This window comes from Ascaphus truei, chromosome 2 (assembly GCF_040206685.1).
Source record: "Ascaphus truei isolate aAscTru1 chromosome 2, aAscTru1.hap1, whole genome shotgun sequence".
Lineage (NCBI taxonomy): Eukaryota > Metazoa > Chordata > Amphibia > Anura > Ascaphidae > Ascaphus > Ascaphus truei.
In genome coordinates this window covers 20,613,498-20,637,262 of record NC_134484.1, presented here as the reverse complement: position 1 = coordinate 20,637,262, position 23,765 = coordinate 20,613,498, and the positions used below count along the sequence as shown (strand labels likewise).

The following is a 23,765-nucleotide window of genomic DNA, read 5'->3' as shown; positions in this document are numbered from 1 at the left end:
TTATGTGTCTGCTGCAGAGCGCCGACCCTGCAACCCGTGTTGCTACAGTCTACAGTCCCAGATCCCACGCAGGAATCTCAGATGGCAGAACCCAGAGATGAAGATGCTGTTACTTGCTCTACCTCAACCATGGAGGTGGAGGAGCTGACAGACAAGGCTGCCCTGGTTCCCTGTTGCAACCAAGCGGGAAGAACTGAGGCCCAGCCAGCTACGGAAAAAGACGAACCATCGGTGGCGATGCGCCTACCGGCGAACCATCCCAGCAGTGAGACAGAGGAATCACAGGGGGAGGTGTTCCCCCTAGAAGAAAGCTGTTCCGCCATGCGAATGGACCAGTATCTACCACCTACCGTTCAGTTGAAGAGAACAGTCAGCTCTGTCGTGGTGTCAGGTGAAGCACCGCAGATACCTGACAGTGTTCCACAAGAAGAGAAAACCATTGCAAGCCAGCAGAGTGGTAAGGAACCCCCTTGCCCCCCACAGGCTCCGATGGAGGTGGCCGTGAAAAAGGTCAGAGTTACGGCTCCTGAACCGAGTGTGAGCCCGTGCGCTCCGACTCAAATGGTCCCAGGACCGGGATCCAACGCTCCCGAGTTTCAAGCCAGTAAGTGGACTGTCCCAGAAGTGCCGGGGACAGGTCCCGATACAGCCGAGGTGGGAACTGACAGCGTCCCCGAGGACCTGTTGGCTACCGTGAATCACCACAGTGGTAAGGTATCTACCCTTTACCCCCTGCCAGGTGAAACAGAGACTTTGAGGAAAGAGACATTGTCCATTGCTCGCTTCCCAGCGGAAGCCTCGCAAGTACGTAGGGACAAGGACTGTGTGGCGAGGGATTTAGTAAAAATTGCCTCCCTTAAGCCCAAAAGGGAGCGTGCCATTCGCCAAGTAGTGGACCGCGGAAAAGGTCCTGGCCGCCTGGTCTACCGCATCCATGCCGCGGGTGACCGGGTAAAGGTCTGCTTCAGAGACATGGTGCTACTCCTTCCACCAGGGGGAGGAAGTAGCGAGGAACCAGTGACTGTTGCCCTCCGGTGTGCTCTTCAAGAAATTTTTCTGGGGGAGGCTCACGGACGCAAAAGTGAGGTACCCCCACTTGATCAGTTAGGGGCACCCCACGAATGGTCTCAGCAAACAGCTGACGCTCAGCTGGCCTCGGGTATGGTATGTGAACTGTATTGTAACCTGATGTCTAACGTCACCAGTGATAGGTTGTACATATGCCCTGCATTTTCATTGTATAACTGTGTACCAGGTTATGTCTGCCATCCAAGCGAGGTCGTTGGAGTTTCACCAGGGGGAGAGTGTAGCCTGGAGCTCCCGTGGCTCCTGCAGACCCCCCTCCCCTTGAGCAGCTCGGTCGCGGGTGCCGACAGACCCGACGGCTGCTTCCAAGGGTGGGGGCTGGAGCAGGGAGCCGCGCGGCTTCTCCTGCCTGCGGCCGGTTGCCAGGGACGCGATCGGGCGGTTGCTAAGGCCGCGATCGCGTCTCTAAGGTCCCGGCGGCCGGACAAGCAGGGCGCCGCCATTGAGGATACTGTTGCGCATGCGCAGGGATGCGTAGGCGCAGGGACAGCCCCCGAGACAGGGATAGCTCGCGCGAGAGCAGGGAGAGCTGAGGGAAGGTCGAGGCAGCCCGGGAAAGCTTGCGCAAGCGCAGTGAAGGTAGGGAAAAGCCCGCGAACCCCTAGCCTACCAGGGAAGGCTCTGAGCTGGGACTACATATCCCCAGAGCCTTTGCGAGCCCCATGTGACCCCAGGGAGCCAATAGGGCTTAGGAGACCCCTGAGAAAAGAGATACATTTGGCGGGCTTGCAGCACGTTAGATCAGTCAGAGACCGGAGCAGCCCAGGGAAGGAGGTAGGGTACAGGAGTCGTGGACTCCCTGTACTAGGCCAGCACCCCCAGGGCTCGAGATAGCTCAGCTCCCCAGTAAGGTGAGTGTTGCCAGGGGCAGCCCTCGGGTTAGGGACCCTGCCACTTACATTAGTGGGAGCTGGGGAAAGGAAGGTTACAGAGAGTTGGAGTCAGGGTGCTGTAGGGAAGTAGGGTGCGAAAAGCGAGTGCAGCTTCTGCCCCATATAGGTACCTACACCCCAGGTAGGCCCCAACTCCCCACTAGGTTAGTGGGTAATTGCTGAGGGAGGCCCAAGATAGGGACGCTGCCCTTAGTGTAGTGCTGCATTGTCAGAGTCACGGCTGTCAGTGCCGTGAGGTCTGACAGGCAGGCACCTTGTTTTGCAGCACGTTGGCTGCAACCTCCAGTGAGCTACAGCTTGCTGCTGTAGGCGCTGGGACTAGTCAGAGAGTAGTGGGTCTGGAGAAGGGCTATAGCTGTTCTAGTCACCTTGAGGTAGCGCTAGGGGTAGGATGCCTGAAGGGATAAACTGGTAACTGAGAGCAGGAATTCTGGAGAGGATCTGCACTAGGCTAGCCAACAGTAGGTAGACGCCCAAGTACTGCATGGAAGAGTACTCTAGTCCATTCCAGATCACTTACCGAAGGGACTTGGGTAGTTGGGGGAGTGAGACAGGTCATTACCCCTGCAGGCCCTAGGAGTTCCCCAAGCCACTACAGGTTGCTGTACTACAGGGACAGGCCCTAGGTTAGGGTTCCTGTCACGTTAGTACCATTTAGATTAGACAGGGACACAGCCGACGCTGCGGTTCCTGTGAAGCGGTCCGCACGTGCAAGGAGTTCGGTTGGATCAGACGGATTCATCACACGTCTGACCCTTTGAGAAGTTTGTTGCTGACCCGAGCACCGGAGTGCTCGGCAGGTATTATACCATCACATGTGCACCAACAGGCCTAGAGGTTCTTAGTGACTGCGCAGTCACCCATTGACTATCTCTGTAGGAGTACGGGACATTGGGTGGGGTTCTTGGGACACTGGGTGGGATCACCTAGTGTTTGGGAATCGTCCTGCGAGACGTCACTGTTAGTGTCTCACCGTGAGAGAGACACAGGTTATCATTATTATTCGTTAGTAAAGTCCTTCGTTATATAAAGCACTGTGTATGGTATTATTGATTGTCCTGCGAGGAACCACTCCCCCTCTGGTGGGAGCCATCGCAGGTGGAGGCGCTGTACCGAGAAGATGTTGTAAGTGATCACCCCTAGTATAATTACCCCAGGTTCCCCGTGGCGGAAGCTCAGCCCTCCTGTGAGCCAACAGGTAATGCACCACACCTGAGTAACAATATATGTTTCCTGCACTCACACAGTAGAATCTGCGATTGGGTGGGGGAATACCCGTTACACAAACATAATTGTGTAATAAATGTGAAGCCAGGTGCTTAACATAGGGGACTTAGCAGACATCCCATCCTTATTAAAAAGCCGCTTTGATTGAATGTATTCGTGGAAAATGGAGCCAGGTGGCAGCCCTAGGTTCACCAGGCAGTGAAAGGGTTCCCAAATGCAATTAATCAAGCATTCTGTCTCTGCAAACAACTGAACTTATATCAACTGATGTCTTTATTGGGGTTTTCAATGCCAGTCAACTGTCATGCATCTCCAAGGCTACACCTTGTGTTCAGAAGCTTTTTAATTGCGCTGAGGTACAATCCGGTAACCATGCTCTTTGGACACGATATTTACTTAAAGCAGTTTCAAAATAACACTACTGATAACATGTTTAGATCTCCTCAACCCAATCTATATATGTAGAGAGAAAATTGTGAAGCTACAATCTGGGTATCCTGGGTACAGCAGTGCCACACCAGTGGTAGAAATACTACAGACACAATATTGAGCCACAGGCTTCCTGCCCTCAATCATCTTGATTGTCAATATAAGGATTTCCAGCTCTCCCTAAAAGCAGGAGCGGCCAACTCCAGTCCTCAAGGACCACCAACAGGTCAGATTCCCAGGATAACCCTGCTTCAGCACAGGAGGCTCAGTCTTTGAGGCTCTGCTTCTGAGCCACCTGTGCTGAAGCAGGGATATCCTGAAAACCTGACCTGTTGGTGGCCCTTGAGGACAGGAGTTGGCCGCTCCTGCCCTAGAAGCAGCGTGGCCAGGTTACCTGCAAGATTAGTGTCTCTGACACATTGCTAGCAATAGGAGTAATCTTCAGTTCTTGTTTCAGAATATAATACCACATCTGTCGCTACCAAGAGAAGGTAATACTTACACTAATTCATTTTGTAAAGCATGGTTATCCCATTAATCTTGTAAATACAGGTTCTTTATGGGATGGGGGGGGGGGGGATTTTCTTATTTAAATGTGATACAAATTAAAATACCAATTGTAAACTTCCCTTTCTGATTTATTGCATCGCTACCTAATCAGCTGTCTATTGATTTCACACTAATGTCCAAGACAGCAGCTAATAAATAAAACATCAACTGGTTAATCATTAATAAGCCGGGCAACACATTCCTTCCTGGGAGCAGCACTGCAATATAGGTCAGACCTTTATTTCTCTTTACAAAGCAAAAAAAAAAAAAAGGCACAAAAAGCGCAGATTCCTTAACAAAACCACCCAAATATTTATGTTACAAGCTCCATAACATTCAAATAAACACAAACCCAGGCACAATAATTTTGCTCCAGCTAGTCACCTGCAATGACACTGAAGGGGTTAATTAAACATTGCACTCTGTTGCTGACAATTTCTCAGGTCTAGATCTCATTAAAACACCTCTATCCCATCACGGTTATTTTTACATATAGAACTATGCAGCTGTGAGGCAGGAAGGGGGGGAATGGGTGATCAGAGTTTCTGCCATGTTAATTAGCTACAAACCGGGGAGACAAAGATCAATGAAAGTATGAATCGCAGATACCTTTAGCCCAGCATATTGGAAATGGACTACATCCGCTTTTCTCCATATAGATGACAGCACCTGCCCGTTCCTGGCCCAGATGGCCTGCCAGTTCCAACAACATACACACAGCCGTCGGAAATCAAGGCAGCCTTCCACATACAATGTCCTAATTCAGTGCTCTTGCTTGGGGGCTGGGAAGCAGCCACTTCAACGCCTTCCAACCACAGGCACTGCAGGAAAGACTACCGGCCGTCCCTGCGTGCGATCTGCTCGCGTTCAGTCTGCAGGGTCGGCACAGAGAAGGTTGCCGCGGCGCTCCTGCAGGGCTATATTCCAGCGGCATGAAGAATCCCTTCCAATTACACCATCTTCTCATGCCTCAGCAGTCTGAAACACAGACCAGCCTTCTCCTGGGCGAGCTACTGAACAGGACGAAGCCAGCAAGTAATGGGACTGTGTGTCTGTATTCCCAGCTTCGTTCAGCCAGGGGAAGAGGGGAGGGTGATATGGGAGGAGAGAGAGTGAAGGCGATTAGCAAGCACCTTATTAATATGCTAATCTCACCGTCCTGGGCTGCTCACCCAGCAGGCTCCTGTTGGCTAAACCGACAGCAAATTCTACAAGTGGCCCAAGCTGCAATCAAGTCTGACCCAGGTCTCATTTGAAAATATATTATTTTAACCGGGATTCTGACATTTCCTCACATGCTCCGACAATATACATGTTTCACAGGTAACATTTTGATGTTATAAAGTGTAAGCGATAATGTTTAAAAAAAAAAAAAAAAAAAAAAAAAAAAGCAATTGCAATTCACAAAAACGAACCCAGAATTGCCATTCAGATGCAAGGGACTGAAATCCTTTGTGTATTTACTTATTGCCGGTGAATTTACAAACTTGTCAATGACAAAATCCTGGTTAGGTTTGGGAATTCTAAGTTCCTAAATCACTGGGATAATTTAATAAAGCAAATAACTAAATCATAACATTTACTGTCGACATTCAGTACAACAGCTAGCTCCCCTATTATATTATAATGGCACTTCATATTTACCAGTGTGATAAGGAGACAAAAAAAAGGTCATATACAAATTCTGATTAAATTAATTGGAACAAATTCAAATGCTCTTGGTACTGCCAACCTAGCTCCGTGTTATCATGGCATGTATGCGGTTACAGGTTTCCAGGTCACCAGCTAACACAGTAATATTCAGAGCCCACGTGCACTGGGTTTAACCGCATCAGTGCCCTAAAGCAGGGGTGCGCAATTCCAGTCCTCAAGACCTCCCCCCAAACAGGTCAGGTTTTAGGGATAGCCCTGCTTCAGCACAGGTGGCTCATCGCTGAGCCACTGATTGAGCCAGTGCTGAACCAGGGATATCCTTAACCTAACCTGTTTGAGGGGAGGTGTTATGAGGACTGGAATTGCGCACCCCTGACGACGATGACGGTAAAAAAAAAATCAATCATGCAAAGCCAGGTTTAACCTCGTTACTGCTACAGGGGCTAAGCATTCATTAGGTGCATTGGTTCAAAATCTGCAGTGATGATTCTGATGCAAACGTCTCCAAACTGCGATATCCGGATTTTACCCATCGGTGCCAAGTTTTATTCCCAAAAGAACACATGCACTCCTCTTTCATAATTTATCGCCTGCGGGAAAATATATGCACATAGCCAAACAAGTTCAACAGGATCTAGATTTAATGTATTCAAAGTAGTTTAGCTGTGCCGAGCTGAAACTGAGGCCATGGTGTGTTACATGCCAATCCGTCACATCTACAGCAAAAGATTTGCTTTGTGCTACTCTTCCGAACGTGATCTTATTTTACTCATTTATCTGGGATCCTCTTATTCAGATGCAAGGCTGGCCCAGTACATAAAGAAGTGCAGGCCAGTGAATGTAACGATGGTATCCCCGCCGTCAGGATGTTCCAACACTCAGATCCTGGTGCACTGGGTCAGCTGTCCCTAGGGCGGCAGTGCAGTGAGGCCAGTGACATGTCTAATAGCTGCATTTAACCTGTCTGGCACTTTCCGCATTCAAAAAGTAAAACAGAAATAGAAGTACAGTCATTCTTATTCTTTAGAGTTTAACATGTTAAAAGCTTTGGATGGCTTTTTAGTCTTCAGCTAATGACCATCGGTGAGAAGACTGTTTGTCTCTGCTTAAAACTGGAGGCGAGTTGCTGTCTTCGTTTTGGTCATCATGAGACCACCAGATCAACATAATAACTGATATGATTGGATTCAGTAGACCCAAATAAAAATGAAGAGGATGTAGTTGCATTTACAATTGTTACTATTAAGATGGCTGAAAACATTCTAAGTAGACAGAATAACTGATAAATTGTATATTTTGTGTAACTTGCTATGCGGCTCTGCCCCTTTAAACAGTGCTCATTAAATGGGGGAGGGGACGAGCGCTTTGGTAGCTAACCATTAGAAACAAAACCACTGCAGGTTTAAACAATACTAAGTAGCCAGGCTCCCCAGACTCACCCCTATCGCTGTATGCACAGGGGAGGTTGCAGGGAGCGCTCCGACGTACTGGAGGCTCCGCAGTTATCCGAGCGATCAGGGCACCGCCATGTTGGGTGCTCGCGCAAGCGCAGCGGGCCGTGGAGGTAGCGATGGAGCAGAGGTTGCGCATGCGCGGCCAGAGGTTGCAAAGCCCGCGAAAGAGGAGCGGCTCCTATAGGGTGGAGCGCACGGGACTACGAGCCCCAGCAGGCATAGCGAAACCAGGTGACGCCTGGGAGCCTATAGGGCGGCCAGGATATCGGGAGGAAGGTTAGAGGTTGCGCAGGGGAGCACGCTTGTCAGAGCTGAGCGGGAGGAGGAAGGAGAAGGAGCTCTATGTGTAGGGAGGCCAACAGCCCCTACACTAGGCCATATACCCCGGCCAAGTTAGGCCCTGAGTCCCCGTAGAGTGGAGCGGAGGTAGGGACGGCCCCAGTTAGGTTACAGTCCCCTTTATTGTGCATCGGAGAACTATAATTACAGAGACAGTTGCATTATCTGGCCAGAGGTTTGGGCTCAGACCTCCGCTGCCGCAGCCGACCGGGTGGGATCGCCCCGGAAGGTGGTCCCGGTATTCAACCGTCGTCTGATCCGTTGTGAAGTTCCTTGGCAGGCCCGGGCACCGGAGTGCCCGGCAGGTAACATCATCAAGTGCACCAACTATACCACATATCGGTATCAGGACATAGTGGCTGCGCAGTCTCACACACATGTATCTCACTGGAGGGTGGGGGAGCACTGAGTGTGGGTATTGGACACGGGGTGGGATCACCCGGTGAAGGGGGTAGCGTCTTGCGAGACGCAGTAGTTAGTGTCTCCTCTAGGGAGGGACACCTGTTGATCATATGCATACTTATGGTTGCGTTAGTAAAGTCATTGGTTGTTTTACATGCTGTGTGTGTGGAGTGATATATATTTGTCCTGCGAGGAACCACTCCCCCTCTGGAGGGAGCCGTCACAGGTGGAGGCGCGGCACCAAGTAAGAGGTTATCAATATTCCTACGCGTGCCCCAGGCTCTCCGTGGCGGAGGCTCAGGCCCTGCGAGCCAACAGGTTACACAGCATTGGTAGCAGACTGTATTTACTAGGAAACAGGGCTACAACTACAACCAATGCCTCTTTACCCTTTTGATCAGAGAGGCTTGTCACACAATGCGGAGGACAGTATCCAAATTTAAGGTGGTACTTAAGAAAAAATGTAAGCACCTTATTAATGTAATTGGCTCCTTTAGAAAGATTGAATCCACTTCAAGGAGCAGTATCCCCTATCGTCCATTTATTTACAGGACTGGAACCGGTGGGTCCTCTAGCGCAGGGGTGCGCTGGATTTTTTTGGGGTGGGGCGCGGGCGGTTGCAGAGGCCTCACGCTCTTCCCCAAGGCATTTCAATTAAATGCGGGGGGGTTGAGCGAGGCCTCGGTAACCTACTTACCGGGATTCAGTAGCCTCCTTGTGCTGCATCAAAGGACGTGATTTGACGCCCGTCGCCACGGGGTCATGTGACATCACCCGCGGCGTCATTTGACGCGGGTAAAAAAGTAAGGGAGAGCAGGCGGGGGGCGCAGCTCTAAGAGGGGAACTGTGCTGCTTTAAGCTCCAGGCACCGCCTGCTTCCCGGGAAACTTACTGGTGATGTTACCAGTATTACTAGCCATAGCCATCCAATAGGAAGCAACAACCGATGATGTTACCGCCATTTTGTTTCCCCTGAAGGAGATTTAAACCCAGTAACTTCACTAGAAAAACATTTAGGAAAACGGGGGGAGAGCAAAATAGTGGTGTTTGGTTCAGGGGGACTCACGGTTCCTGCCCGATTTAAAAAAAAAAAAAAAAACAAACAAAAAAACTATATTTAGTTAAACCTAGTTACGATTTTTTTTTTAATACTAACAAAATGTGAAGGTTTATAAAAAATAACTAAACAGCAGTAATGTTGGTTTATGTTCACGATATTCAATGGAAGGCAGCTGCAGAGACGCCAACCCGCTGGGACTGTGGCCCAGGTGCTCGCGCACATAACCTCTGGGCCACACGACAATCTGAGCGCGGTGTTCGCTATATGTAAAACATCTGATCTCTATGCGGTCAACTTTAAAATGATCTCATTTGAATTCATTCTCAAAGCAATAAAAAAAAATTAAACAATTCAAACAGCAATAGCACCAGATCTTTAAATAAAGCACATAGGAAATACAAAAGGACAGAGTTTGGAAAAAAGTTATATTATTGCTTATTTATAGACATTTAAAATCCGTTTTACAATTGGACAACACTGTTTGCAGTTAAGAAAAGATTCAATATTTATGCTATGAAAACAGAAAGAGATGGGAGAGCGTATTGCTGGCAGAATGTGCTCCCTCGGTTTTTTTTTAAACGTTTATAACAGGACAGCCACATGTACCAACCCCCCCCAGTTTATTTTAAACCACTTATTTACATACATGTTTAATTTTAACCTTCATTAGACTATGGTTTTCCACTTTAAAGAGAGAAACACATTTTGCTGCCATATTTAGCGTGTGTATAAACTGAAAAAAGTGAGAACCAACAATTTACTGATAAACAGTGCTAGAGGTAAAACTATACATGCCACTGAGCTGCCCCCCCCCCCCTCCCCCCCCCCCTCAGATTACTAGGAGTGAAAGGATTCGGCTGGTTGAAAGGGTTAGGTTTGCATATTCAGGTTAGACTGAGCAAATCTTATTTATTCTGCTGTGGGTTAAATAAGGCTGACTAAGTCCCTTATGTACCCGGCTGCCTGGTAAGGCACTTGTTTATTTACCCGTTGTACTGGCTAAATAGCTTGTACCTCTATTCTTAACCTCTTCCATAGGGCAATCGTGCCTTTTCTGTACATCTTTACCATTTGGTGATTCTGTTCGCACTGTTTTAGTAAACTGGAAAACAAATCTATTGCATCAAACATCAGATCCTTGGAATCTTCTTTCTAAATCCAACAATTATTTCGCCGCCGTGGAGAATACTTGCCAGGGCTTCCAGAACGCAACAACATACGAACAGAAACAATATTACATTTATCTGGCTAAAATTAGAATGAAAACCCAGCGTGCATCGTTAGGAAATTGTTTTCATAAGCTTTAGTAGCCGTTTTCCTGGAGTTAATAGCTTCATTCTTTTTGTGTGTTCTTCCAACTCATTCTCTATTTATAATCATGGTTCCGGTTTTTGGAAAATTGGTATTTAATTTTTATTTTAAAAAAAATGTGCATCAAATGTCATGTTTATCGGCGCACTTAGTGTGAGTTTTCATACAACTCATGTGTTATGTCTCTTAGGCTGCGTCCATAGACACTGCAGGCGCGCGGAGGCTGAAGGAAAGCGGGTGTTTTCCCTGGCCTTAGTACACGCGCCGTCCGGGGGCATGTGCGGGCCAGTGACGTCACGGAGCTGGTTCCCCTCACTGGGCGAACCGCTCACGTGACCACCCGAGAAATCAGTTTTGACTGATTTCCCGTGCATCCCGCGCCCCCTCCCGCATGCTGTATAGACGCGATCGCTCAGCGTGCGGCCTGCCCCTGTACGGACGCACCTTACCTGTGGCTGGGCTGCTAACAGGTGGAAATGCTAGGACAGGGGCGCTCAAATCCAGTCCTCAACCCCCACCAACAGGTCCGGTTTTCAAGATATCCCAGCTTCAGCACAGGAGGCTCAGTCAAACACTGAGCCCCTGATTGAAGCATCTGTGCTGAAACAGGGACTGGTTGAGCCAACTGTGCTGAAGCAGGGATATCCTGAAAACCTGACCTGTTGGGGAGGCTTGAGGACAGGAGTTGAGCCCCCTGTGGATATGATGCTTCATTTTCATTCTTCATTGGTTTTAACCGGAAATGTGAGATTATAAAATAGTGATGTTTTTTTGGTTAAGACCTTAAATGGGAATCCCTATTTATAATGTACTTTCCCCTTCTCTTCACTAAGGTGCCGGAGACCTCCTCCCGGGCAGCGCTGACCACATTGTCACACAATACCATTAGTAGGGACCTGTACGGCATTACGAGCCCATTTGTTGTTCTCTATCCTTTCTAATTACTTATGCTTCTAATCCAGGGGTGGCCAACAGACCGGGTTTTAAGGATATCCCTGCTTCAGCACAGGTGGTGCAGTCTGACAGCCTCTGAGTGATCCACCTGTGCTCAGGCAGGGATATCCTTAAAACCTGACCTGTTGCTGGCCCTTGAACACTGGCGTTGGCCACTGCTGTTCTAAACAGTTGGGTGCGTCCATCTTTTTTTCACAGTAGCTTCCTGTTCTTCAGTTTCTTCTCCCTCCCGATTCTCTCCCCTGTGACCTGAAAGCAGGAGCTATGTTTGTGAGTAATTCACACACATTCTGTATTATAGCTTTAAGCGTCACGCAGTGCTGGGTGCACAGCTGAGACGGTGTTGGCTCTTCTAGCCTCAGAGAGCAAACAGGCTTTTCATTAGAGTCCCTGACCAGCAGGGACCAATTCAATGCAGTCGGCATCATTCTCGTCTAGTGGGCAATAGATACACTGCATACGTAACACACACACACACACACACGTGTGGCGTTGCTACCGTGTGCTGGGCAGCACAGATGTCAAGCGCACAGAAAGATGGTTGCTAGGTGTGACTACTAATGAATCCTGATATACAACAGAAATACCCTCACTCCATTTTCTTTTAACCATATGAACTAATCTTATCGCCTTCATTCTCTGGGAAAACAAAGTTATTTTTCAGTCAATAGCGTTAAGCCTGTAACACCAGAGAGAACATTCATAAATCGAATGATACAGTTCCGCAAAACCCTTCCCCAGTCAGAGGCCCCTAGGAAATTCAATTTGTAACTTATTTCCAAACAAACAAGAGCAGCTGAAGCTTTGTATTGGTAGATATCTTCCGGGAAACCAGTTAGACCACTGATGGGCTTCCAATATGGCCCCAAACCTTTATCCCCATCTCTCTCTGCCAGAGGGGATCCCGGTTGTCCGAACCCAGAAGTTAGGCGCCGCCAGGAGTAGGGTCCGGACCAACTTCTGGGGTGGGGGTGAGAGGAGCGAGGAGGGTGGTGGTGTTTGTGAGAGAGGGGGGTGGGGGTATGGGTCATCTTGTGTCCCCCCACGAGTTAGACTAAGATTTAAATAAGACTAACAAAATGTTTTTGAGAGCCAATTGGGGCTGTTCTTTTCCATACAACATGGCTGCCGACATATCTGGTGCAGGTTTATTCAGTTCTGCTTTTTTGGGATTTCAATCAAAAAATAAAATAGCTACAAATCATACCAGTATATTTAGAAAATTGTAGTGGGAGTCTCTAAATGTTTAAGTGTATCCCCTACCTGCCATACAAATCAATAAGGGAAGATAAAAGGCATTTCAAAGCCACAATCACTTTCAGGGCAACATCTTATAATAACTATCCACATAAAAGTACTGTATACAAATATTTAAAGGACAGTCTTCCACAGATAGACCTAAAATAATGTGTAACAACTTTTCAGTATCATTGGATTCCTCAGTAAGATTTAATCACAGTTAAAAGTAACAATTACACTTATTTGTATCCTGTGAAAAATGAATTCCTCTCTATGTCCCTCCTATGCCAGTACCAACTAATGGGGGTTAAGCCCGCCCAGTTGGGGGTAGGACAAAAACTTTCACCGAATCAGACCCTACCAGCACCTACAAGCTTCCCTGCTCTCCTCTGCACAGCAGTTATTTTTGTCCTACCGGTCAAGGCAGTGGGTTCTCTCTTTACAGAGTTTATTGGTTCATACAGGGAGCCTTCAAGCTTTCTTATTCCTGGGCTAAATAAAAGATTTGTCCGAAGTCCCCAAATGCCACGATACAGTTTGGCAAGTGGGAGACAAGTAGAAGTGGTTTTGGCCATTGTGCTGAAAGTATGCCCCCCTGCATTGTGGTGTTCAGCATCAAGCCCTGCCTTCCTGACTCACTGCAGTCTCAGGATTTTGCCTCGGCCGTCTCGTGCTACTCCAGCCGGAGTGTAGGGGTCCCGGGTATGGTAAAAGGCTGCTTTGGTGCCACCTATGATTCCAAAAGGCAGGATATGCCTTCTATATTCTATACGATCTATATAATCTGTCGGACCTTCTATGGCGAGCCCTCATGCTACTAAATGTAAACCGAATTTGTCTGATTCCTGTATGACGGCAGGTATACTTCAGAAGCAAGCGCTTTGTTACATTTGGTCTTAGACCTTGGGTGTGGCCACGTTTAGTTGCATGAGACTCTCCTGTTCAGGCTAATTGGCAATTATCTAAGTGATCATTGGGTCTCCTCCCAGCAAGTGAGCTAGAGCTATAAAACCTGCCTACCTAAACCCCACTAGGGTGCTCTGTCTGGCCTTTCCAACGCTTGTGTGGTCTACTGGCCTTGTGCCCTCTGTTCATAAGCTGGTGCTGCAATATTTAGGAATAAGCCTATCTGCTACCCCACCTTTTTTGGGCGGGCGCTTGGATGCTCTGCTACCTGTTGCAGCTGGGATGCTCTGCTTACTTTTGTTTTTCTCATTTTGGACTTGGGTTTCATGATCTTTTTGCTCCCACCCTTAGAAGGGGATTGCTTCGGTGTATACCCATTTGTTGGTACTGGCACAGAATGGACGTAGAAGGAAACTGGCTTGCCAATAATTGCACTTCTCTTAGTCCCTCCATGCCATTGTATGGTATGTCTTTATTTATATAGCGCCATTAATGTACATAGCGCTTCACAGTAGTAATACACGTGGTAATCAAATAAATAACAGATAATATAAATAACAGATCATGGGAATAAGCGCTTTAGACATAAAAGTAACATTAAGGAAGAGGAGTCCCTGCCCCGAGGAGCTTACAGTCTAATTGGTAGGTAGTGAGAACGTACAGAGACGGTAGGAGGGAATTCTGGTAAGAGTGTCTGCAGGGGGCCAAGCTTTATGTATCGTGTGTTCAGAATATCCACAGTGCTATTCAAATGCTTCTTTAAGCAAGTGTGTCTTAAGGTGGGTCTTAAAGGTGGATAGAGAGGGTGCTAGTCGGGTACTGAGGGGAAGGGCATTCCAGAGGTGTGGGGCAGTCAGTGAAAAAGGTTTAAGGCGGGAGAGGGCTTTAGATACAAAGGGGGTAGAAAGAAGACATCCTTGAGAAGAACGCAAGAGTCTGGATGGTGCATAACGAGAAATTAGGGCTGAGATGTAGGGAGGGGCAGAAGAGTGTAAAGCTTTAAAAGTGTGGAGAAGAATGGAGTGTGAGATGCGGGATTTGATCGGAAACCAGGAGAGGGATTTCATGACGGGAGATGCTGAGACAGATCTAGGAAAGAGTGGAGTGATTCTGGCAGCAGCGTTTAGGATAGATTGTAGGGGAGACAGGTGAGAGGCAGGAAGGCCCGACAGCAGGTGGTTACAGTAATCAAGACGGGAGAGAATGAGGACCTGAGTCAGAGTTTTAGCAGTCGAGCAACAGAGGAAAGGGCGTATCTTTGTTATATTGCGGAGGAAAAAGCGACAGGTTTTAGATATGTTTTGAATGTGAGGGGCGAATGTGAGAGAGGAGTCGAGTGTGACCCCTAGGCGGCGTGCTTGGGCTACTGGGTGAATGATCGTAGTTCCAACAGTAATGTGAAAGGAGGTAGTAGGGCCAGGTTTGGGAGGAAGTATGAGGAGCTCTGTTTTAGCCATGTTGAGTTTAAGGCGGCGGAGGGCCATCCAGGATGATATAGCAGAGAGACATTCAGAAACTTTAGTCTGTACAGCAGGTGTAAGGTCGGGTGTTGAAAAGTACATTTGTGTGTCGTCAGCATAGAGGTGATATTTAAACCCAAAAGATGTTATTAGGTCACCTAGAGAGAGTGTGTTCAGAGAAAAGAGAAGAGGTCCCAGGACAGAGCCTTGGAGTACCCCAACAGAGAGATCAATAGAGGAGGTGGTGTTAGCAGGAGAGACACTGAAAGTACGATGGGAGAGGTAGGATGAGATCCAGGATAGAGCTTTGTTCCGAATACTAAGAGTATGGAGAATGTGGAGGAGAAGAGGGTGGTCAACGGTGTCAAATGCTGCAGAGAGGTCGAATAATATGAGCAGAGTGTAATGACCTCTGTCTTTGGCAGCATGGAGGTCGTCAGTTATTTTAGTGAGGGCTGTTTCAGTGGAGTGAGCAGTGCGGAAGCCAGATTGTAGAGGGTCTAGGAGAGAATAGGCATTGAGAAAATGGAGCAAGCGAGAGAATACAAGACGTTCAAGGAGTTTAGAGGCAAAAGGCAGGAGGGAGACAGGTCGATAGTTAGAAAGACAGGTAGGGTCAAGCTTGCTGTTTTTGAGTAATGGTATGACTGTTGCATGTTTGAAGGAGGATGGAAAGGTTCCAGAGCAGAGGGAGGAGTTAAAAATGTGTGTGAGCGTAGGGATTATAGTAGGAGCAAGAGGTTTTAGGAGATGGGAGGGAATGGGGTCAAGAGAGCCATTACAAGGTTTCCTCCCAAGAGCACTGTTTTTGTTGTCCGTTATGCTGTATTTTCTATTACTTTACTGGACGGATAACGTCTGTGAGGAGGAAAGTTGTTCAGGGCTGGTGGAAGCAGATTTGTGTCAAGTTTTTGTCTTGCCCTCACCTGGCCAGGCTTAAGCCATATTCATTGGTACTGGTATGGAGGGACTAAAATTGCGTTCTGTAAGAATAATTCTTATTTTCTTTGGCACAGCTGATCTATGCATGCCAGTGACTTGTATTTATCCGATTCATCATAATTACTTTATGAACAAAACAATTTACTTGTACATTAAGCCTGACAAACTGTATTATCACCAAAAGACATTGGCTAAATATTGTGTATATAATAATTATACCCCCCCCCCCCCCCCCCACCTCCTTACAAAAGTGTTTAACTTCTTACATATGCAACTGTCCCAGGTTTATTTTCCCCTTAGGACTGGACCTTTTTTTTTTTTTTTAGACATTCTGGATTCTGTTTACCTTGTTTTCTGGATTTCACAATATAGAACGATCAGCCTAATTTGACATGCTCTGGAAGGCTACAGAAGTAAATCTGCCGTGTACTCACTGTACCAGGAAAGTAATATCAGAGATCGAATTATTAGACTGATCTGCCCAACACTGATAAATCTTTCAGGAGAAGGACTTGCTGTAATACAACAGAACAGCACAACACGTAGGATTACAGACTTGCCAACTTAATTATACTGTAGGAAGATATAAGCCATGCAAGCAATTACACTTAAAACTGGAAAGGTTGTAGAAACAAAAATATTCAGAGACTTATTACTATACAATATCCTTCGGAATGCTGGTATTTTTCACAGGGAATATTCAACAAGATTCCACCAAACATGTTCATCTTAAAAGCCCTTACAAGTAGGACTCAAACGGCTCTATAAAAATAAGACCAGGCTTTGTTCCCATGTAATGATGTGGTGTTTGTGTTCTGTATAAATGGCAAGTAAAGGAAATGACCCTGGAATGGTGTGCATTTTGAATTGGAAGCTGGCGTGAGCCCTTGCGAGGAACACACCGGAGGATAGCACGTTCCTCATTTATTTAATGGCAAAAAATATACAATAGGGTTTCCTTTTAGTGCACTGAACAGTATAGTTTCACATAAACAGGGACTTTTTAGCTCTAGATTAATGGTCAAAAGCATACCAGAGTAATAGGAGAGACATCTGTAAGAATGGTTAGGAGTGTATAGGCTAAGCAATAGAGAGCCTATTAATTGTAGTATAAAATCATCCTTATGTGTGAAAGCATTCGGTCTACTTCGGAGAACTATTTTACCTACGATTGGCTGTAGACAGGTGGAGCAGCAAGACGGTGCGTATATACAACAGATCTGTGCGGAGACGTTTTAATAATACTTGTTGGCCTTTGTTTAAGCCTGACAATGCTGCCTTTATTTCTGTACTGCTGTTAAATGCTGGTTGAAGAAAGGGAAGCAGGACAAGTTTGTAATCTCTAAAACCATTAGAGTAGAGAGGGATCTTAGAGCTGTACTAACTGTTGTTGCTTCTGCGATCTTTCCAGTCTTATAAAAATAATCACAGCTTTTTAAACCAGTAATCTAATTTTCTTGTTGTTTTGTGTTAGGGGTTTGAAGCAGGGGGTCTCCGGAGCTCAACTGTGTTGATTTAAGCTCCGCCCCCCCCCCTGCATCCACAGATACTCGCCTCCGTAGCGGGCGCCTGTACCAACTCCAGCTGGGCAGTGGGGCTATCGCAACGATGGCTTATATGTCCCGCGGGCGAATAGGAAGCAGTGACGTCATCCCGTGCCGCATTCCTATTGGCCAGCGTGACCGGGGGCTTTAAACCTGCAGAGCTGCTGCAGGCACCCACTACATAGATGACTATCTCAGGGAGTGGGGGGGGAAGTCTGCAGGACCAATGTCTTCCCCGTCGCTGCCGTGGGGGGCAGTAGAAGTGTGACGATGGCCGACTGTGTTGAGCAGGTAGGACCACAGACAGCTTTCACAGGGCCCAGGACTAGCCTAACCAGGACTCTACCTGTCCCCCCCCCCGTGTCGCTGACCCTGTCAACACCCCCCACCCCTTTCTCTTGCGACCCCACCCCTTTCACACCCCCTTGATTTTTCTCCTTCCGTCACTCACAGGCTCCCTTTCTCAATAACCCTCCACATCACTCACAATTTCTGTCCCCCTCCACCCCCAATCAGGGCTGTTCCTGCTATCTTGATTGGCTGCTGCTACTGCTGGGTAATGCAGCGAATCAGGAGGAGGTGTCAGTTGCCTGTGGGGTGTGGCCAAGCAGGAGGCAGAGGAGCAAGCAGCATCATGGGCAGTAGAGAGACGGGGGAGAGGGGGTGTACTCCCTACACCCTCTGTCTGCCTGTGTTTTTCTGTGACCCTGTTCTATTGTAGGGATGCCTCAGCACCTGAGCACTGTTGTGATGGGTGCCCAGAGAGAGAAAAGGTTGAAACCCACTGATCTAGTCAGTAGGGAGGGGCTGGGCTATTACATACATAGATTAGTGTGTGGTATCATTCCACCGTGTTTTTGTATATGCGCATACTGTATTTAGGCCTCTACTCGCGATCTTTTGTTGATCTGTGTTCACACCTGCATGTAAACCTGCCCATATACATATTCTTACGAATATCTTCTTGCTTAATATACCCATATATGTACATGTGTAGGAATGCGTTTACATCTCTAGATGTATAAGAGATACTGGTTTTGAATTCGGCTGGTAATGAAAGTTATCATTTTAATTCCGGATGTTACTTTAATTTCAAGTGACAAAATTAAAATTGTAGCAAATCTACAATTCGCTATATCTGCCTCCATTACATCCTATTTGTGTCATTTATAATGACTTACCTTTACCAGCTTCTAGGGTATCCAGACCAGTCCCACACCTCTAGATACCAATTTATGTTCCATTAATACTGCTTGTGTGTGTAATAACAAGGGTGCTGATAGGGGCAGAGCGCCTGGGACAAAGGTGGTAGCCCGCTGGTTTAAACCTTGAAATTTAGGCCTCACGGGAAGTGAACTTCTGCTATCGACCTAAGTGGGTCTCTACCTAGGCTGACCAGACATCCAGATTTGCAGCACATAGCACATGTCCCAGTGTCCCAACAATTAGTTTAAAATATTACAAATGTCCTGGTTTTGGCTGCAGAGGAGGTGTTGGGGCCAGTATCAGCTTTGCTATGAGAGAAGCATGCAGCCAGAGGGTGCTGTGAGCCTGGCGACGCCTCCTTGCACAGTGCAGACACTCCTTTTCGAGCTAGTTTCTGTAGGTACAGTAAGTCTGTGTTGTCAGTGTGTTTCTGGGAAATACATTGTGTGCATGTCGAAAGTGTTGGTTGTTTAATTTGTATGTGGTGGACATCAGGTGTGTCAGCTTGTGCTGCCTACATACAGATATTGCATCCATTACTGTGCGATAATGTCGCCTACACCTGTATGTCTGGGTAATATCAGAGCTGATCGGATGCACTTGCCCCTCAAATAAAAATCCACCATCCCCAAGAGAGAGTGGCTGGGGATATGGAGGGGGGAGGAGGCGCAAGAGAATGGCAGAGGATATGGGGGGGCGAGAGAGTGGCTGAGGATAAGGGGGAGGGCGAGAGTGGCTGAGGATAAGGGGGGGGGCGAGAGTGGCTGAGGATAAGGGGGGGGCGAGAGAGTGGCTGAGGATAATGGGGGGCGAGAGAATGGCTGAGGATAAGGGGGGGCGAGAGAATGGCTGAGGATAAGGGCGGGCGAGAGAATGGCTGAGGATAAGGGGGGGCGAGAGAATGGCTGAGGATAAGGGGGGGCGAGAGAATGGCTGAGGATAAGGGGGGGCGAGAGAATGGCTGAGGATAAGGGGGGGCGAGAGAATGGCTGAGGATAAGGGGGGGCGAGAGAATGGCTGAGGATAAGGGGGGGCGAGAGAATGGCTGAGGATAAGGGCGGCGAGAGAATGGCTGAGGATAAGGGCGGCGAGAGAATGGCTGAGGATAAGGGGGGGCGAGAGAATGGCGGAGGATAAGGGGGGGCGAGAGAATGGCGGAGGATAAGGGGGGCGAGAGAATGGCTGAGGATAAGGGGGGGCGAGAGAATGGCTGAGGATAAGGGCGGCGAGAGAATGGCTGAGGATAAGGGGGGGCGAGAGAATGGCTGAGGATAAGGGCGGCGAGAGAATGGCTGAGGATAAGGGGAGGCGAGAGAATGGCTGAGGATAAGGGGGGGCGAGAGAATGGCGGAGGATAAGGGGGGGCGAGAGAATGGCGGAGGATAAGGGGGGCGGGAAGAATGGCTGAGGATAAGGGGGGGCGAGAGAATGGCTGAGGATAAGGGGGGGCGAGAGAATGGCTGAGGATAAGGGGGGGCGAGAGAATGGCTGAGGATAAGGGGGGGCAAGAGAATGGCTGAGGATAAGGGGGGGCAAGAGATGGCTGAGGATAGGGATGGGGGGCGACTGAGGAACCAGGGCACACGCTGCCCTTCTCTGTCTGCCCGATCGGCCGCTGTTTCCTCCGCTCCTGCTTCTCGCAGTGGACCGCCCCCCATTCCCCGTCGACTCTCTCATACGCCGCCGTCACTGCCACTGGGTGCGCGCCCGCTCCGCTTACAGAGCGCGCGCTGCACAAGTTAATTTATTCACTGCACCCGGTGCTTGACTCCGCCCACCGCCCGACTCAGGATCCAGACTCACACCCCCTAGCCCTCCAGCTGCAGCAAGACAGGTCATCACCCCCTGTCCTATCACAAGAGGCTCCTCAGCTCACCTCTGCCCTGCCTCCTCCTCTGATTGGTCCACTGCGCTTTATTATCCCTGTAGCTCCAATGCAACCTCGCTCTGCATAGTTTCGTTTGGCTCGTGCTGTTTGGATCCTGTGCCCAGCTCCCTCTTGCATTTCAGATCTCGTTACCGAACCGGCTTGTCTTCGTACCCTCTCTGGCTCCTCTACCTCGGCTATCCGTCGACCTCGCTTACCTCTCGGACCCGGCTCACGGACCTCTACGACTCGGATCTCTCCTGCACTCGACCCTCGGCTTCGGACATCACTTCGCTACATTCTCTACGCCCGGATCTGGCAAATACTACAGCTAAACCCTTGTACCCACTATCAATCCACACTCCAGGCACGCCCTCACTGTTGCGGGTGTGTGATCTACTCACTTTCCACCTCGGTACTGGGGGTTGGTCTGGTCTGCGGGCAGCACAGCATGACAGCGACGAGAAAATGGCGGGTGATAGGGATTGGGGGGCGACGAGAGAATGGTGGGGGATTGGGATTGGGGGGCGATGAGAGAATGTCGGGTGATAGGGAGTGGGAGAGAGAATGGCTGGGGATAGGGAGAGGAGGACAAGAGTGGCTGGGGGGAGAATATATAATACAATACAGCATACATGGGGATGCTAAAGACCATTATAATATTTATTAGTGATGTCAATTGGTGTGTAAATAATTGTGTCCCGGTTTTTAATTTTGAAAATCTGGTCACCCTACCACGCCCGTCAGGTGGGGCCCAAACTCAACAATTAAGGGGCCAAGTGCTGCCTATAATCTTCGTAGGCCGCATTTCAGATCCTGTCCATTGTGTCTATACAGTACATGCCGATGCAACTGCTGGATGAAAAGTTTCTTTAGATCTCACTGGTGTAGAAGATGTTCTCTTTTGAGGACATTCCAATAATGTATCTGTGGTTCTTCTACCAATCCGATTTGGAATTTAGACAGTTTACCTAAACTATTGGAGTCTCCATCCTAATATGTTCTTAGTTTCCTGAATATTGTGAGTCACCATCATTTTCTAGATATGATTATCAATAGTCTCAAACTTAAACTAACATCTTCAACATTTTCCTCATAATAGAAATCAGAAATCCTCTGCCCAGCACAACCTATGAAGAAGCTTATCTGGTGCTAAGATTAGAGAAACTTTGCAGTGCCTTTTTCCTGGTATGCTAGGACATCCTTAATTCAAGTTGTTAAATCACAGGGCCATTCCATAAACAAAGAAATCCAGTATGGGAAATGGTGCTTCACCCATAGTTAATTACTTGATTGCAAATAGCTCAGATTCTTAGTTGCAGCATTCATACATTGCAGTGTCAGAATACTGAAGGTTCTTGGGCGTTGCGCTTAATGTTGGAAAGAAGTACAAGCGAATGGTGCCGGGAAGTGAACCCTTCAGGGGTCATGTGTGTTACATGAAATAAGTTCCTCCTTACAAAATATCCTTTGGTCAAAACAGAAGGGGAGCTTTAGGCCAGGGTTGAGCTAATGTGAAACAAGAACACAGCAATTTCCCCACCAAAGTAACTCCTGGAATGAAGCAGAAAACCCTATGAAGGTTCATCAGACAAGAAAATATCACACGGCTATTGAGGAGAAGCCTGTCAGGGAGCAGACCATCCAGTGCAAACATTAACACCGACTCCATCCACCAAGATGGTAACAAAGAACCTGGCCAGGGAAGCTACTTGGAGACAGTGAACCCACAATGCTGCAGAATTAAATCCAGGGAGCATTTAAATATATAACATGACACATCATGCTGCTTAAGCTTGGTAAGGTGCCTCCACCAAAATCTGAAAGTAATTAAGCAACAAACTCGAGTAGGACAAGGATAAATGGCTTTGGTGGAGGTAAAATAAGTTGCTCGTTTCATACTACACCCATAAATTCTGAGCTGTAAGGAGGGGCAGAAGAGTGTAAAGCTTTAAAAGTGAGGAGAAGAATGGAGTGTGAGATGCAGGATTTGATCGGAAGCCAGGAGACGGATTTCATGAGGGGAGATGCTGAGACAGATCTAGGAAAGAGTAGAGTGATTCTGGCAGCAGCGTTTAGGATAGATTGTAGGGGAGACAGGTGAGAGGCAGGAAGGCCGGACAGCAGGAGCTTACAGTAATCAAGACGGGAGACAATGAGGGCCTGAGTCAGAGTTTTAGCAGTCGAGTACAGAGGAAAGGGCGTATCTTAGTTATATTGCGGAGGAAAAAGCGACAGGTTTTAGAAATGTTTTGAATGTGAGGGGCAAATGTGAGAGAGGAGTCGAGTGTGACCCCTAGGCAGCGTGCTTGGGCTACTGGGTGAATGATTGTAGTTCCAACAGTAATGTGGAAGGAGGTAGTAGGGCCAGGTTTGGGAGGAAGTATGAGGAGCTCTGTTTTAGCCATGTTGAGTTTAAGGCGGCGGAGGGCCATCCAGGATGATATAGCAGAGAGACATTCAGAAACTTTGGTTTGTACAGCAGGTGTAAGGTCAGGTGTTGAAAGGTATATTTGTGTGTCGTCAGCATAGAGGTGATAATTAAACCCAAAAGATGTTATTAGGTCACCTAGAGAGAATGTATACAGAGAAAAGAGAAGAGGTCCCAGGACAGAGCCCTGGGTTACCCCCACAGAGAGATCAATAGAGGAGGAGGTGTTAGCAGAAGAGACACTGAAAGTACGATGGGAGATGTAGGATGAGATCCAGGATAGAGCTTTGTTCCGAATACTAAGAGTATGGAGAATGTGAAGGAGAAGAGGGTGGTCCACGGTGTCAAATGCTGCAGAGAGGTCGAGTAATATGAGCAGAGTAATGACCTCTGTTCTTTGGCAGCATGGAGGTCATCAATTATTTTAGTGAGGGCTGTTTCCGTGGAGTGAGCAGTGCGAAAGCCAGATTGTAGAGACATCGTACCAACTTCACCACATCCTCTCCAAACATCTATTATAATATTGAGGATATATAAAATATATCCTCAATCTGGAACTAGATAATAAGGGAGTAGTAGTCTGGCCCAGATGGTTTACCTAACAAATATTACAAGACATTTATGATTTATTTGCCCCTCATCTTCTTTCTAAGGCCTCGGCCAGGGTTCCTGCTGGCGTGCGGAGGTGCGCTGAGGCTCAGGGAAAGCGGGTGCTTTCCCTGGCCTTAGACAGCGCGCCGTCCGGGGGCGGGGGGGGGTGGTGAGAGCCAGTGACGTCACGGAGCTGGTTCGCTCTCATTGGGCGAACCGCTC

The 23,765-nt window shown here is 48.0% G+C and overlaps 1 protein-coding gene across 17 annotated transcripts in view; it reads right to left on the bottom strand.

Moving 5' to 3' along the window:
- The window catches only part of PTK2 (protein tyrosine kinase 2), a 338,626-nt gene that overhangs the window by 240,975 nt on the left and 73,886 nt on the right, over positions 1 to 23,765 (bottom strand). For 2 of the 17 annotated variants that reach the window (XM_075581657.1, XM_075581674.1), the window contains exon 1: positions 4,794 to 5,270. The exons of 13 other annotated variants lie outside the window; for them this stretch is intronic. In XM_075581657.1, coding sequence (XP_075437772.1) covers positions 4,794 to 4,896 — 103 coding nt within the window. In that variant the 5' untranslated portion in view covers positions 4,897 to 5,270. Of the gene's footprint in view, positions 1 to 4,793; positions 5,271 to 23,765 lie in introns of those variants that run through there. 2 more of the 17 variants (XM_075581714.1, XM_075581729.1) reach the window with 1 other exon arrangement.